The following is a 16,731-nucleotide window of genomic DNA, read 5'->3' on the forward strand; positions in this document are numbered from 1 at the left end:
GACTCATTTTCCATTTGGTCAAAAGCTTGTCCATCCATCTAGTTTGGGGAATATTTATTCAAAATACTCATTTGCAGAGGCTCAAATGCATGTAAGGACAAGAGCCAAACACCTGCCCAACATCCTGGTGCCCTGGGATGGCAATTGATGTATGTGGTCCCAAAGGGAGCTGTGTATAGTTTGACCATATCTGATCAGCATTCTCAGGCACCTGCAGACTCATTTGCTGAGAATTTCATCACAATGTGAGTCTGATAATTCTGACTTGTATGGAACAAATGGTTACAAACAACCTTTCAGTAGCCCAGACTGACAAAGGTCAGATATTTATCTCTCTAATAGGCAGAACACATACAAAGGCTTAGTCTTGAGGTACCACAATTGTCCAACTTCAAAAGCAGGGAGTCATGATTTTATAAATTTTATAAATTGGTGCATACAGCAATGGAAGAGTTGTTACATACAGCTCATTACTCGGGGAAAAGAAAATTAGAAAGCAGAAAAATTAGACAAGCAACATACAAGTCCAAGACAAAAAACCAATTTCCAGTCACCACACACTTCACAGCTTAATACCAACAGGAACTTCACAGGGCCAAAATCTTTGGATCCAAACATCATATTCCCCATTACTCCAAAGTTTTGTGGCTTTTTTTTTTTTTTTCCCCTTAATGTGAAAGAAGAGACAGACAGACACTTTTAGAGTAAATCTGAAGTTCCAGAGAACTCTTATACTTAAAAAAATCAGCCAAGTTTCAGAGACTGAGCACACACACCCTGCTCTGGTTTGTTCCTTGAAAACTGCTTGGATTCCTCAGTATGTACTGTACTGTCCCCTCTCACACCTGTATATGGGAAAGGTTTTCTGTATGGTTTTGCTTTAGCCAGAACATATTTCAGTGCAGGAAATGCTGCCCAATTAGAAAAGATGTGCATTTTTCTGATTTCTGGGACTATCATCCTACCAAGTTTCCTAAATCAGGTATCCCACTAGGATTCCACTTTCTCTCAGTTCATTTTTCTCCAGCCTATTTCACCTTGTTTTCCTACCCTTTCAATATCACGTAGCCACTTAATTCCTCATCCATCACATCAATTTAGATCACTCTGTGCTGTGCAAAGTGTCTTTCACTATGTTACCTTTCCCCCTCCCTGTCACACATCCCAATCCCCTCAGCAGACTCCAACAGCCTGGCTCTGTAGCTCCAGGCTTGGAAACCTACACCTCTAATTCTTCCTCAAATCATCTTAATCCCCCCCAGTTCTCAATTTGTGTGTCATAATCCTCTCCATCAAATCCTTCTGCTCAGGCTCTACATGCACTCAACAACAAAATAACTTTGATTTGCAGTCATGTTGGCCTCAGGTGGGAACTCCAGCCTTGACCTAATGCTGTCTACAAGGGAAATGACACCATTCCTACTGTGGCCAAGACTGGCTGCATTTGAAGAGCTACAAACCTCGGTAAGAAAACACACATTTCCTTTATTCAAACTGATTTTTTTTGTTAATCTTTCAATTTATCTCCTTAATTTTGGCATCATAAATAGCACTCTGGTGCTTAAGGCATCTTCATTCACTTTAAGCACCTGTATCACATAGAGCAGTCTACATCTACAATGTCGAGACAAAATCCCAAACTTTCTTGGCCATATCCTTCTTTATGAGTGAGAGATCTGCCCACAGGGAGGAAAAGAAACCTCCTGCAATGGTATTCCCCCTTCTCATCGAGCTCCTTAACAACTAGCAAAGAAGCATTTGATGCTTTATGTGGGACAACGAGGGTTGGATGTGGGAAAAACAAGGGAAATTTGGAATGTCACCTTTCACTCAGCTGGCTTTTAGGGCTGCTCACTCTGGTTTCAGTCCATCCCTCGCCACTATGCCAAGAACTCAAAGAGCACCAGGACCTGCACCCAAGGTCTTTACTGCTAAGCTCATTCTCTGCAACTTTATCTGGAATACCACCATCATCAACTTTAATGCTTTTATCCAACCCCAGGGCCAAGACACAGAGCTAAAACCTACCAGAATCACGAGGCAAAAGAACTCTTCTCTCTCCTACTTGCCTTAAGAAGGAAACACCTGCTTTCTAATGAGAAACATTGCTTTTAATCAGAGTATCTCTCCCAAATTAAGATTATAGATTTACTTATTCTTCACCTGTGAACAGTGTTTGAACACACTGCTGCTGGGGGGCAAAAAAAGTCAAATCCCAGACAAGTAGTACCGTTAAAATAAATGTTAAAAAACAAATAAAGAGCATTAATAACTGCAACCACCCAGAACACACAGACCAGCTCAAAGGACTTAAATGCCACAAATTTAGACATATCACAGAAAAATAAAAAGATCTCCCCTGAAAGACAGGGAAAGGGGAAGGGAAAATGTAGACCCAAGGAGGAAAGGCTGGCTGTTTACCTACCTGTTCTCAAAATCACTTCAATTCTTTTCAGACATTAGGGAAAGCTGGAGCTGGAGGGATTTGAACTCAAGTAAATATACACCAGTACCTGCTGGAGGCTCCAGAGCCCTAACACAGCTCTTCATGACAAGGGAATCTTACTGTTGGCTCCTTTATTAAAAAGGAGTTATGTTTCATTTGTTTGAAGGGAAATGACAGCTGCTCTAGGATCACTGGAGTTCATGATACCTTGCTACTGTTATTACATTTTGATTAACATTTGCCACTTTAGGTGTGTCTCAATTACAATGCACTGTGTCAAGATCCTCTTCCCTGTCACAAATATTGCAGATGGTTTATTTCCCATGTGAATGTTAGAGGTTAAGCTCATCCTTTAAATCTGTACTGCTTGGGCACAGAAATTTTCTGTTTGTTTTACATATTAGAGCACAAAAATCAGGAGATAATGCTGCATTTTTTATAAAAATCAGGTTCCTCTGACTGAAATCGGTTATCTTTTTTAAAAAGATGTACTACATTTACAACCTTGCTAACATCACCTTCTTACACAGCTTTACTGTACAACCTGGTTTCAGATGGGCAGCCTTCATAGGATCTGGAATTTAAGCTGCAAGTATTACCACTTCTGTCATATTTGCTATAAATAAAATGGAACAATGTCAAAAGATGCAACTCAGCACAGAGGCAGGGATGGAATTTTAAAGGAGCTCTACAAAATTTGTAGCAAAGCCTGCATTAAAAGAAAAAAAAAGAATGTGGATTTTCTATAGTGAGGATATATAAGTGCAGAATTGAGAATTAAAAAACAAACAAACAAAAAACCCCACTAAACGACATTATAAGGAAAAATTGTTAAAACGTTAAAAAATTAACTGAGGCTTTTTCTTCTCTCTATGGCCCTGAAGATAAAAAGCTCTAGAGAAAAATTAAAACAAGTCCTAAAGCCATTACAGTTGCATTTTAATAATGAATTCCTCTACACTGACTCGTGCATGCACTGTTTGTTGTAGTTATTGCTTGTTTTCTGTATTAGCTTAGGCCACAAGCTCAACTGCATAAATGTTAACACACTCAGCAGTTAAAAAGCTTTAATTCAGCATCCATCTAAGATATTTATATTTTTTCTCCTCAAACAGTTTCTCAAATTTCAGCTGAAGTTGAAGAATTGTACCAAAAAAAATGGAAATAAATCTCCCTGTCAATCAAACATTTAAAATCATGTTAAAAGGAAAAAAAAAAAAAGAAATTACAGCCTGGTTCAAATGGTAATCCTAGGGCCGGATTTTAAAAAGTGCTCATTCAGAGCCTATTTTCATATAAGTGGCAAATTTGCCACCAGCTTCAGCCAGAGCAGATACAGAATTGTAATCAAGCCCTGCAACGGGTTAGAACTGCCCAAAGACTGAGCTGACAAGGAAGGCTGCGACAGGGGATGTCCCAACTGGCCCCACCCACTTTGATAGGGACTTGCACCAACGCTTTTGGATGACAAGCAAGCAATTCCAAAACCCCCATCACTAAAGAAAACATCCACACATGGTACTGGAATCATAAGGCACCTCTTCTCCAACACAGGAATGCCTTGTTGGTAAATCCCAGCAGCTCAAGACCAGCCCCCTGTATTTGCACAGAGCAGGAGCTGCCTCTCTGGAAACGAGCTTCTAAATTAATCCCTAATTAAAATAATCCTTTTGAGACAGACTACAGTCACTTACCTCATCCACATTCTCAAAGGCATTGATGATGTCATATGGTAAACAGGACAGAAGATCAATCACAAACCACGTCTTCAGGTAGTTCATCCGTATGAGCTTGGGATCAGATATAACCTCTCCCCCGGGGCCAACAAAGGTCGTGTGAAAGTTCAAAACAATGTCAACCAGAAAAATAACATCCACGACACTGTCCAGCACAAGCCAGGCAATGTTGTTCTGCTTTGTCTTGAAGGACACGTTATATGGAACCATGATTGCTGTGTAGAAGGTTAGAATTAAGATGACCCAGTCCCAGGTGGTCTTAAAAGCACAATAGTGGAGTATAATGTGTGGTGGAGTCTTTGGAGCTTCTTGTTTGTACTGAGGAAGAATATCAGATCCCAGCTGGAGAACCTGTAAGAGGCAGAGAGGCAAATGTTACTGTTTGCAGTGAACAGGATCCAATAAGGGGTCTTAGGGATTTCTGTGAGGAGCAGCAGAGATGGGTCTGTACTCGTTGGACATTGCAAAGCAACCTGCAGTTTCTAAGCTGATTTATTTAGAATGTGTGGAGGCAGCTATCACTCAATGAAAGGGAGCAGCATGGCATCTGAGGATACTCCTGCAAAAAGGGAGGTCTTTGAAGACGGACTGAGGGGAAACCATGCCAGCAGCAAGGGAAGAGAGGCTCCATAAAGAGGTTTCGGGTACTGCCACACCAGCTTATGTTCTGCAGTTATGAACACAGAATCACAGAATGGTTTAGGTTGGAAGGGACCTAAAAGATGATCTATCTCCAACCGTCCTGCCATGGGCAGGGAATCTTCAACTAGACCAGGTTGCTCCAAGCCCCATCCAACCTGGCCTTGAACACTTCCAGGAATGAGGCATCCACGGCTTCTCTGGCAACCTGTTCCAGTGCCTCACCACCCTCAGAGTAAAGAGTTTCTTCCTAACACTTAATCTAAACATGAGTATTCATACTTGGAATTGTTACGAGACTAATTCTTTGTGCCTGACCTCTTTTTTAAACCATCGCTGAGCCAGAGCAACACCCTATCAAAGGTGAAACAGACTCCAGCCTTGCTGGCCAACCTCCTAAAATGAGGCATCATGTGCACAACTTCTGCCCTACCACCCAGCCTATATCATTCTTCCTTCCTACTTTCTTCAAAACGTTGTTGCTCCCACAAGCTCAGTATCACTAGTGGGCTCTCTTTTATTTCCTGTAATTACTTCTCTTTTTTTTTTCTGATAAGGCTGTAATCTCCTGCATTCTCACTGTTGTAAAATTGTGGAACTGGAAACACAGCAAAAACAAAGCCAAAGTCACTTAACGCATTCCCAGCTAATCTAAATTACCTTTTATCTCAGTGCAACACAAGAAACAAAGGCACAAAGGAACACACACGTGGCAATATATTGCACTGACAACTGGAAGATCCATTTGGGGATACATTTGGGCATCTGAAGTCCGTATGGGATAAAATATATAATTACAGCAACTTTAAAACTCATTTCAGCCCTACACCTGTCCCATACTGGGGCTGATGCACCATATGTCCAGGGACAGTCAGATGGAAAACAGCAGCCTCAGATGTGTGAAATTGATCAAACATAGGATGCTTCCTCCATGGAGAGGAGTAAATGGCTCTGAATAAACTGTGTAACAACTAAGAATATGAACTCAAGCACAATAGACAGGGATTCTCCATTAATTCTTTGCAGTCTTGTCTTCTAGATGTTTTTAAGAGAAAGCTGGTACTGAGATCAGACAGTAAAAGTCTGGCTCTGCTGAAAATCTGTTCTTCAGGAATAACCAAGGGACAACAACAGCAAGCTCCCTCATTCTGTGACGGGGGATGTGGCTTCCCAAGATGTCCAATCTGGGCCAATGCCAGGCTGAAGGGATGCAAATCTGCTTCTACCTACCTGTTCCCATCCTCCCTAAGGTCATATTTAGCAATCACGATCTGTAAGGAAATTCAGTTGAGCTGACACAACAAAAAACTAACTTGTTACATTAATTAGCCATTTGTTTTCTACAGAGTCAGTAGAATTTCACAATTTATCCATGGCCAGAAGAGCACTGGAACCAATACACAGGCAGTGGTGAGAGAGAAGCAGAGACCTCCAGGAGCCCATGGCTGCTCCCTTTGCCAACAGCCTCGTGTCACACCAGCTCCAGTGTAACACAAAGCCCTCTGTGGAGTGGTGTCGTCTCAATGGCACTTGCCAGAGACACCCACAGATGCCAAAGCCTTGGTGAGACCCATAAAAATATCAAACTCCAGGTGTCCCTCCCCCAGTGCCCAGGACAGAGTGACTATCAGCACTTCTATACTCCTGTAACCACTGGGGCACACTGAACTTGCTGGTGGATCCATGGGTTTTTCCTTGGAATTAAAGCAGTGATCGACACAATCATTTTCTCACAGCAGCCTTGTGAAAATTTCTTTCAAAGCCAAAATTTTCACCTGCACTTAACACACCATTTTGGCTTTGCCTCATAACTTGGTCGTTATCTCCAGTTATCTCTTTGGACTCATCAGTGTCCAACACTTCACCGATAAATCAGCACTCAGACTTCTTTCCCTGGTTTCTTCAGGCCTGTTTGTTCCCTGCCTTGTTCACTGAGGCAGGAGCTGGAAACATCCTCACTAGAGCTGGAAAAATAAGCTACTTAGGGCTCAAGCAGAATGCGATCAACATATGCTTGATAGTTCCCTGCGCCTCTGGTGGTGGAGTGCTCGGGAGCTCCCACGATACTGTAAAAGCATAATTATTATTCTTAACATAATATCATGCTGAGTTTGACATGGTGAGTGGGTGGCAAGTGGCTGTGGAGACCACTGAACTATAATGATTATTTCTTTCATGCTGCATGAATTTTTAATTTTAAATCACCAAAGAATACACAGTATCTTGTTAGTCAGCTGCATTCACCACAGACTGTCTGAATTATTCCTGTGTACAGCTAATGAAAATGACTGATAACTGTTAGGTCTGATCAGGTGAGCAGGACATTCTGCAAGGGATGAGCTATGAAGATAATGCTCCTGCTCAGACACAGAAATACGGAAAATGGGGCCTGTACAGCAATGGTGAACCTCCACTCAGCCTGCCTTCCTCACAGCACTTTGCCTACAAAGCACTTTCCAGCCATAAACTACTTCTAAGAGAGGAGTTTGCACACTCTCCAAGCAACAATTCCTGAGTACAACCTCACCCCACCTATTCCTGAGCACACCTACTCCTTTACCTGAGGTTTTGCTGCTGACTGATCTAAATTTTCCTTGCTGTGACCTAATGCCATTTCTTTTTCCTCTAGCTATAGCAATCCTGGTGAACAATTTCCTCCCTCATTCTATGCAGCTGCTTTAGACTCTTCTGAATATTTTTACCGTATCTTCTCCTGTCTTCCCTTCTCCAGACTAAACCAAGAATGGATATAACTGGAATTACAGGACACTGAAATGTCATGAATTTAAAAAGCACGAGGTGACAGTAATCCAGCGTTTATCCCATACCAATATGGGATCATTCAGGGGAAAACATCACACTGACAACCCCTGAAAACTGGGGGTTTCCATTCTCATTATTTGAGTTTTTATTATCAAAGTTCACTAAAACCAGAAAGGGAATGGAAAAAAAAAAAAAAAACAACAACAACAAAAAAAACCCCACCAAACATTTAAAGCTGCTATCTGTTCTACAGGACAAATTCTCTGGCACAAGGGCTGTCATTTACAGTAGCCTATGTATTTTGACCTTACGTTTTTGACACATTTATTTTTCACTACCAATGGACATGAAGATGAAAGCAGTACCTCTGTTTCATCAGTTAACCTGAAGGTATTCACTTGTTGCACCACCTGCACTGTTAAGGAGATGTTTGCAACCTCCCAGAGAGTTCATTTCATCAGTTCTGAAGATAAAAGTGATGAGGGAAATACTGCAGGAATGGCTTGGCAAGGAAGTCAAGATGAGTCCATGGGGACCCAGACAGGGATGCTTCCAAAGAGGTTTCTCAGACAGTCCCATTTCCCTGCGAGAGGGACTCGAGGACATCAATCCTGGTTCCACATCACTGTGAGACAGCACCTAGAGGAGCACACTGTGCACGCCAAGTCAAGGGACAGCCAGGAAGCTGAGGACTGTATGCACAGAAATAGGGCCATGTCTTGGGGTGACTTTATGATGTGCATCCCATATCGCTGTTCTATGCCCAGAAATTAATTTTGTGCCTTTCTATGCCTTTAAACTGAGCCTGAGAGGGGGGAGAGAAAAGTGTACTTTTTCAAAGCAGTTTTGCAGTTTGTTTTCATGTTTCAAGGACACAGAGATAGAGAAGGTTCTCTGCGTTCAGCTGCGGCGGCGAGAGGAGCAGGAGGAAGCACCCGGCTTGCTTTCTTTCCAGCCAGCTTTTGGCCAGTTTTTCAGCTCCTTTTCCTCTGGAGAGTTGAACTTCTGTTTTCCTGGGACTTCGTTTTTTTCCCTTTTTCCCTGCTGGACTGTTTCAACATCAGAATACATTGGGAGGATTTTCCACCGAGGCCTTGGCCCTGGAGGTGGGCCCACCACCCCGTCCCAGCTCCAAGGAGGGGGAGAGAGAGATCTACAGAAGGCCTCTGAAATTTTCCCAGGTTTCTCTCAGCAGAGCGAGAGGTTTTATTAATTAGCATCATTATCCTTTTCCTGTGTGTTTGTTAAATAAATAGTTTTTATCTCTTTCACTTTCCTTTGAGGAAAATTCATTTTTTCCCGAACCTGGTGGGGGAGGAGTGGTTGTAACCTGCCTTCTCTCAGAGGATATATTTCCAAACTTGCCCAAAGCGGCACAGGCCATTTAAGTAAAAGTGTCCTACAGAGAGTTCTTTTATGACCTGTCCTATAAACATGGGCTTGCCACGTGGTGCTGCTTTAGGACAAGTAGAGGCGAGGCTGAAAAATCAGAGTCGGGAAATATTTTCCTCTAAGAATATTAATTTAACAAGGGGAATTAGGGTGGGTTTTCTTCCCCCCCTGCCCTAGGAAGGGATCAGGCTGGTGTCCACCTCACTTACTTCAGCTAAGCGGGAGTGCTTGTGCACCACCTCAGCTTTGTTCATCGGCGTCAGCTGCTGCAGGACGCTCCGGCTGTTGGTCAGCGCCCGCGTCAGCCGGGCAAACTTCGTCCAACCTGCAGGAAAAGAAGGAAACCACGTCAGAAATCGTGTCACAACTGCTCAGGCCTCATCCAGTGCTAGTAAATCTCCTTTGTGCTCGACCATATTCAGTCTCAGACCTGAACAGTTTCTCTAAATTGCCGCACGGAGCAGCTTCAGGCTCCAGGCTTAAAGACCTTGCAAAAGAGGAAAAATACTGCTCCTTCAAAGCGAACATGGGTAAATGTGAGGGGAATCCAAACATTCTTTCTTCTGCCTTCTAGAGACATTGTGTTAGACGGATGACATCATGTTTTCAGCCTTCTGGGGACATACTCTGCTGCTGAAATCTAATTCCAAGCCACTGAAGCTCAGGCAAGGACTTCCCAAGTCTGCAAATCCTGCTGAAGGAAAATCCTCTCCAGCTACAGGAAGGCTCCTGCTAATTCAAGACAGCTGGAGCAGCCCCAGAAGTCCGATCCTTAAGTCCTTACTGGTTTTTGCCCCAACTAAACTTCACGGACAAAAAAAAAAAATCTTAAAAATAAAAAAGACAGCACCAGAAGCAATGCTTCAGACTTAAAAAAAAAAAAAATCATTAAGCCTTTAAAGTAAAATTAAGAACTTGATTTTAAATGGCATTAAGAAATACATTTAGCTATTACACTAATGATAAACAGCTGCTTTAATTGTAGCCTGATACCCACACACTGGGATGCCCCTGAGGAATGTTTTCCTGCAGCACCCTGCAAGGAGCAGTTGGTAACTGACAGCAGCACCAACCCAGGAATGTGTCACCAAGTCATTCCTGCTGGAAAAACACCCAAATGTGATGGTGTGGATGCATCAGTGGATAGGGTAGATGGGTGCAGCAAAGAAAACACCAGGATTTTCAGCAGTGTAGCACCTCAGTATTGAGCAGGAAAATTGAAAATCCAAGTATCTTCAGGAAGGAAGCATATTCCCAAGGACACCAAAGGAGATGCTCAACATTCAGTTTAGCCAGGTATAATGTCATTTTTTTACCAGAGAGGTGTGGATAAAATATCAAACAAGTTATGGACAGGAAAAGGGTTCAGGAGAAGGTTTAACTTTCATTTAATTTGAATGCTGAGCAGGTGAAAATTGGGGGAAATACTCACATCTGAGAAAGGAAACACAACATTTCTACTTTAGAATCATCATAGAATCACAGAATGGTTTGAGTTGGAAGGGACCCTAAGGATCATCTAGTTCCAAACCCCTGCCATGGGCTGGGACACCTTCCACCAGACCAGGTTGCTCCAAGCCCCATCCAACCTGGCCTTGAACACCTCCAGAGATGGGGCATCCACAGCTTCTCTGGGCAACCTGTGCCAATGCTAGGCTTATTTTTAAATGCCTTTTGCTGTTAGGAGTCAGGGACTTGGAAAGTTAAGGGAAGCCCTGAGGGAGATGAAATAAAGAGCAGGGAACAGAAAAGACAGTAAAACTTCAAGAAAAAAAATTATGTACAACTTAGCTTTACCATTTACCACATACATATCGTAATCACACAAATGTAAATCCACTGTTCATCATTTAACAATCAGAACAGCTCAAAATATCATGACACGCCACCAGCACTGCACAAACGTTTGTGTCTGGCTATTTATACATGACCTCAAAAATGCACATAAAAAATTCACTGGGAAAAGGTAAAAAATAGAAGCATTTTATTAACTTTTCAAATGTAAACTTGAAATGTGAGCTTTGGATATGTCTCATGCCTCTGGAGCTCACCGGGATATTCAATTAGGAATATGCACTTTCTGTATTAAACAAGGTCAAGGCAGACTACAGTGATCTATGAACTATTAATTTCTAGAAAAAAATCCTTGTGCCTTTTCTTTTCCTAATTGTCTATAAAACTGCAGGAAGGAGACACCTTTAAGACAGAAGTCAGAACTGTTCTTTATCTTTCTAAACCAGCAATTTCAAGGAGCAAGTGAGCCTGGTAACAGCATCATGACAGCTCTGCCCCAGCATTTCTAGTAATTGCTGGAGGCCACAGTGCACCCGGGTGATTTCTTTTGGGTCACTGCAAACACACAGCAAGAACCAGGGAAAGAGAGCAGCTCTCCTCCAGGAAGGTGTTCATCCACTTCCAGACCTGGGCAGGTACTCACAGACACATGCACACAGTCACTGTCTTCTTCCCCTGGAAAAATATTTCCCTGTGGTCCAGAAGGACAAATATGGCCCAGTCCCAAATCTTTATTTTGTCATCCTGCCTCGCAGCTGATATGAGAGTGATGGAAAAGTACTCAGCAAAGCCAAAACCACCCCAGACAAACTGCTGGATACAGCCCCAGTCGCTCACATCTCAGGGCTGTCAGCTACTCCAACTCCTGACAGGAACACCAGCAGGGAGAAGTGCAAAGCCCTGTACCTAAGGAAGCACAACCCCCTACACCAATACATCCTGGAAAGTGGTTTGGCAGAAAATGCTTTGGGGATTCCCAAGGGTCCAAGATGAACGTGTCCATGCTGGAAATCCTTGGCTGAATTAGACACAGAACCACCAGCACGTCCAGGAAGGTGAACCCTCCCATCTCCTCCTCACTGGTGAGGCCAGTTCCTGCAGTACTGTGTCCAGCTAGAGGAGGATTTAGAGAAGAGTCAGGAGCTGGCAATGACAGGTGATGGCTTCATGTACTCTCTAGAAATCCTTTGTCATGGTGCTTTGCAGGCTGAGAGATCCCACTCATAAAAATACGGGGTTTAAAATGCCTCTCTTATGAAAACAGAACTGTTAAGAAATCCCTTGTCACTGTTTTAGGTAAGAAAAGCATCTGTCCTGCAAGATGGAGCAGTAAGCTGCATACCAGACAACAGCAACCCTTTTGCTGTAAAAATAAAAAAAAAGGGAAAACTACGATTTTTTTCAAATCCTCCTTTACTACCATGTGAGATCATCAATGACATGTGAAAGAAAGAAGCCACAATTTTAGCATTCAAGGTTACCACTCTGCTCATCTGGTCTGACCTCTTCCTTTCACAGGACAAACCATTTCATCATGTCATTTCTCCACCCTGACCAAAGCTTTGCTTTGTGCCAGAGCAGACCTTTTGCAAAACCCTTCCAGCCTCATTTAGAGATGTCACATTTTCACATTTCTTTCAGCCCTGTGAAGCCCATGATTCGGGATATTGGAAGCACAGAATACACTAACATGACTTTTTTCTCCAATTCGGCACCAAGTCCAGCATTATTTTACCTGCTCCAATCTATCCATCTGCAATAGTGTGAAAAAAGTACCTGGTTCTTTTGTTTCCTATTTACAACCCAAGAGAATCAAAAACACAGCAACAGCAACATGCTGGGTTAGGAGTGGGAAGGTGAAAATGTATACAGGCTGCCTCGTGTCTGAAATAATCTGCACAGGGTACATGTCTCTGTTTCTTGACCTTGTTGTAGACTAGACAAGTTCAGAATTATATTTAAAACCGATGTGTATGTTTAAATAGACCAGGGAAAATTTGCATAGCTGCCTACTGCTGTCAATGTTTCTTCAAACGATTCTCTCCTTTCTTTTCCTCTATAGACAGAGACTTGAAAAGAATGATAATTTTATCCCAAGTATTAGTGACCGCCTGTCCTCACAGATATTTTCAGTCTGGAAGGAGTAAATGAGCTGCGCAAATAGCAGGTGCAAGAGGGGCAGAAACAAAACCGTACTCGTGAGAAAATACAACACTTCTGATGCTCTCTTCAGCTCAGCTGGATTGTGTCTTTATTCCAGAGCACCACTTGAAAAATAGCACCCTGAACTCGCACCATTGCACTCAGATTCCTGGGGAAAAAAGTAGCAGCAGCATCAGATCACACACCAGGTCAGGCCAGCAGCTGCTCCTCCTTACAAGAAGTTAAACTGGTGGTTCCAGACAAAGACGTGACCTACCTCGAACGGAAAATTCTGGAATAGCAGACACATAAAATGATTGTTTCCCCTGGTTCTCTTTAATTACTTTCTCATTCAGGGACAAAACAAAAAGCATTTGTTCCCCTGCTTTAAAAAACAACCCTCAAGATCTGCATTTATTCTCAGGATCCAAAACAAAGATCTCTTAAACAGGAACTGAGCAAAATATTTCCCTGTTTCTATCCATTATTCACATTAAAATTTCTGCAGTCACAACAAACTGGAGGTTTAACAGTTACAGGAATAGGACATAAAGCGAGTATGCCGATAGACATGAGCTAAACTAGTCTCTGCCTTGGCCCAGCTGTAACACTGCCCTTCCAGGCATGCAACTTTCTTCTTCCTCCATGTATTTTAGACACAATTAAATGTTTTACATCCACAAAGTATTGTCCATGTCTCTTGCCCTAAAAAGGACTGCCAATTTGACAGAGATGACTTTGTGGCATCCTTCACACAACAGCTGAGCCAGAGGTTTCTCTAAAGAGAAATAAAAACAGGAGAACTAATTTTTTTTTTTTTTAAATAGGTGTTTTTTCTAAACCTCAGGTGCTGTGACATTGGTTGAAGCTGTTGATGCTGTGACAGGATGCCTGGGGGAGTGCAGGAGCATGGGGGGGAAGGTAGGCAATAGTCAGGTGAAGCAGACAGAGCACCTGAACACCTCCTCAGAGGAGGAAAGGCTTTCCAAAAGCATCTGAGGATCTCACTCAGCCACTCCCTAGGTTCATGCACCACTACAGAAATTAGATGGTGCCTGAGGGGGAAATTGTTTTTCCAGGTTAGAACTTGACACTATTGTCCCTCCACCACCAGAAAGCCCAAACTGTCCTACTCACTACAGTATGTGCCTTTCCATCAGCTACTTCTCCAAACAGACCATTATTATGCCCACACATCTTTCTCCCTGGGATCCCAAATCCATCCTTCTGTTTTACCCTGGACAGCTGGGACAGGCACAGCTCTGTGGCAGCTGCTCTCCAAAAACCTCCCCTCCACCGCCGCACTCGCTGCTTTCTCTGTGTGCAAAATCCTTTCCAGACTCATTTAGAGACTTCACATTTTCACATTCTGCCAGCTGCACCCTTGCACGGCCACAGGGACCTCTCTCTGCCCTTCTGGTCACCAACCTTCTTCCCAACAACACACCCTGCGGATGGATCCAGCACACAAACACCCCCATCCGTCTCCAACACCCCTCCTCGTCTCTGCTGCCTTCCCTGGGTAAGGAGAAATGCCAGCCAGGACCAAGATGCTGTTGCACTGTATGGCAGAGCATAAAAAGAACCAGAGTAAAAGCTGTCCAAAGAAAGTGCAACAGGGGAGGCTTCCCCAAGCAGAAGTGATGCTGGAAGGGATGAGACAGAATCATTGAATCATTTAGGTTGGAACAGACATCTAAGACTCTATCCTAAAGGTTATGTGGAGATAAAACCTTGGAATCAGAAGGATTTCCAATCTCACAAAGCTCACAAAACAGAAAATATTTTCAGATATAACTATATGCAAAGGATAAAACCCTTAGAACTCTCACCACAATTTAATTAGCAGTTGAAAATTTGCAGTCTCTCTGACTGGGTTTGTGTACAGTTCCAAATACAGATCTAACCACCCAGCTAGCAGCCACACTAAAAAAAAATATTTCGTTCATAAACTATATTATATTATTTTAAAGCTAAATTCATACATCAAAGTTTATGAAGAGTTTAAAATCTCAAGGTGAAATGTTAGTGTCCTTTATAGTGCACTTGCTCTGAAAAACCTAGACATGACTAGTTCCCCCTAATAAAGCATTAGTATAGCTCTACTGGGTTGCAATTAACCTTTTTGTCAGGGTTTGTCTGGTCTTAAATAATGATGACTTTTAAATCAGTGCAACAGGGAACTATCCCCTACCTTAGACTGCAGGGAAAACACCTGGGTTAAGAATTATATTCTGGGTGCAAAAAACAATTGCAGAGGGCAATTCCAGCAGTGCTTGTGTTGATTTCTGCCTGCAGGGTCACAGGGAACAGATCCCAACCATGGAAAGATTGTTCTGATCTTACTGTGAAGCACGAAACAGTTAACATGCAATAATGCTTAAATAATATATAATTTATGACATAGCCACAAGAGCAAAGAGCACTAGCACTGCTCAGAGTTAGGAAGTGTGGAATTCAACTGGTAACATGGATCATCCTTTGGCATAAATAGCATATATAAATCCCAGCTATTTCTAGATTTTCAAGCAGTAAAATCATTACAATGCCTGGCTGTTTGCTCTTTACTGCAGGCAAAGTATGTCTGAAAGAGTTCACTGTCTCTTTGAAAAACTTAATAATCCCAGTATTGGATTTTTAGAGAGAGAGAGAGGGATAAACAGGATTCCTGAATAAACAGATTAATAGTCAAACAATGTTCAATCATTCCCATGATGCAGTAAAAATACTTCTGGACTGAGAGTCTATTAAAATGAAATTCAAAATATTGGGATAAATTTCCGGAATTGAAATTCTGTGTGTTCCACTGTCTGATAATGCACTGCACTCCTGGGACAATTTTTACATCCAACCTCCCTTCTTGCTCAATGTTGTCTTCCCAGCTACCATCCACCCACTGCAACCACTGGGGAGCTCAGCAGGGATGAAGAACTAATGGGTAATCTTGGGCATATCATTTTACCTCTCTGAGTTTCTCCTCCTTAAAATGAAGATCATGCTAATTGCCTAATTTGCAAGCCATTTTGAGATCTACTGATAAGAAGAGCTAAGATTTATATAACTTTAGACTACACTTGGTAGACATTTTAAAATTACCATATATTTTTTTAATTTATTTCTCAAATAGCCTTAAATGTATGGTGCCCAAGTTCTTACATTTCACTTTTCTGCAAATAAAGCTAAACTTTATACACATGCACAGGGCCACTGGGGAATTACTTTCAGGTATTAAAAAAACCAGGTGCAAATTTTGGGAAGAAGGGAAAAAAACCATAATTCTAATTACTGTAAGTCTCAGTCACCTGGCTTTCAGGAGTTGGTCAGATAGCAAAGTGCTCATCCCATCACATCACCTCATCCTGGTTCTGCATTTGAATCACCCCAGAGGCACAGAGTGGCCAAAGCCTCTTGCACAGCAATCTTCACCAAATTGACCCTGTGTGACCCTCTCAATGAGATATTGAGACCATGCAGTTCAGTAAATTACAGGTTAAATGGGTGAAGAACTTGCTACTTGGCAAGTATCAAACAAGGAGCATTGGAAAATCATAAAAATTTAATACTGGGAGCCTTCCGGACCCCAGTGGCCAGGCATTCTATTCAGTGTTTGTCTCCAGGGTTTGAAAGTCCTTATAAAATGACTGATAGAAGTGTCAAATGACAGGAGGATTAGAGGGATGTTAAACAGCAGCAAGGGCAGTCAAGCAGGAGGATGCGCTTGACAACTGGGCACGTGCCACTAATACGTCTTAAACGGAGAACAGTCATCTAGGGAAAAGCAATGCAAATTGTAATGACAGCACAGGAGGGGGAAATGTC

The 16,731-nt window shown here is 42.4% G+C and overlaps 1 protein-coding gene across 1 annotated transcript in view; it reads right to left on the bottom strand.

The window, feature by feature from the left end:
- KCNH5 (potassium voltage-gated channel subfamily H member 5) overlaps positions 1–16,731 on the bottom strand; it is a 162,978-nt gene that overhangs the window by 114,759 nt on the left and 31,488 nt on the right. The window contains exons 5-6 of the mRNA XM_048307320.1: positions 9,186–9,301; positions 4,141–4,533 (exon numbers count right to left, since the gene is read on the bottom strand). Coding sequence (XP_048163277.1) covers positions 4,141–4,533; positions 9,186–9,301 — 509 coding nt within the window. The remainder of the gene's footprint in view (positions 1–4,140; positions 4,534–9,185; positions 9,302–16,731) is intronic.

Source organism: Corvus hawaiiensis, chromosome 6 (assembly GCF_020740725.1).
Source record: "Corvus hawaiiensis isolate bCorHaw1 chromosome 6, bCorHaw1.pri.cur, whole genome shotgun sequence".
In the NCBI taxonomy this organism is placed as follows: domain Eukaryota; kingdom Metazoa; phylum Chordata; class Aves; order Passeriformes; family Corvidae; genus Corvus; species Corvus hawaiiensis.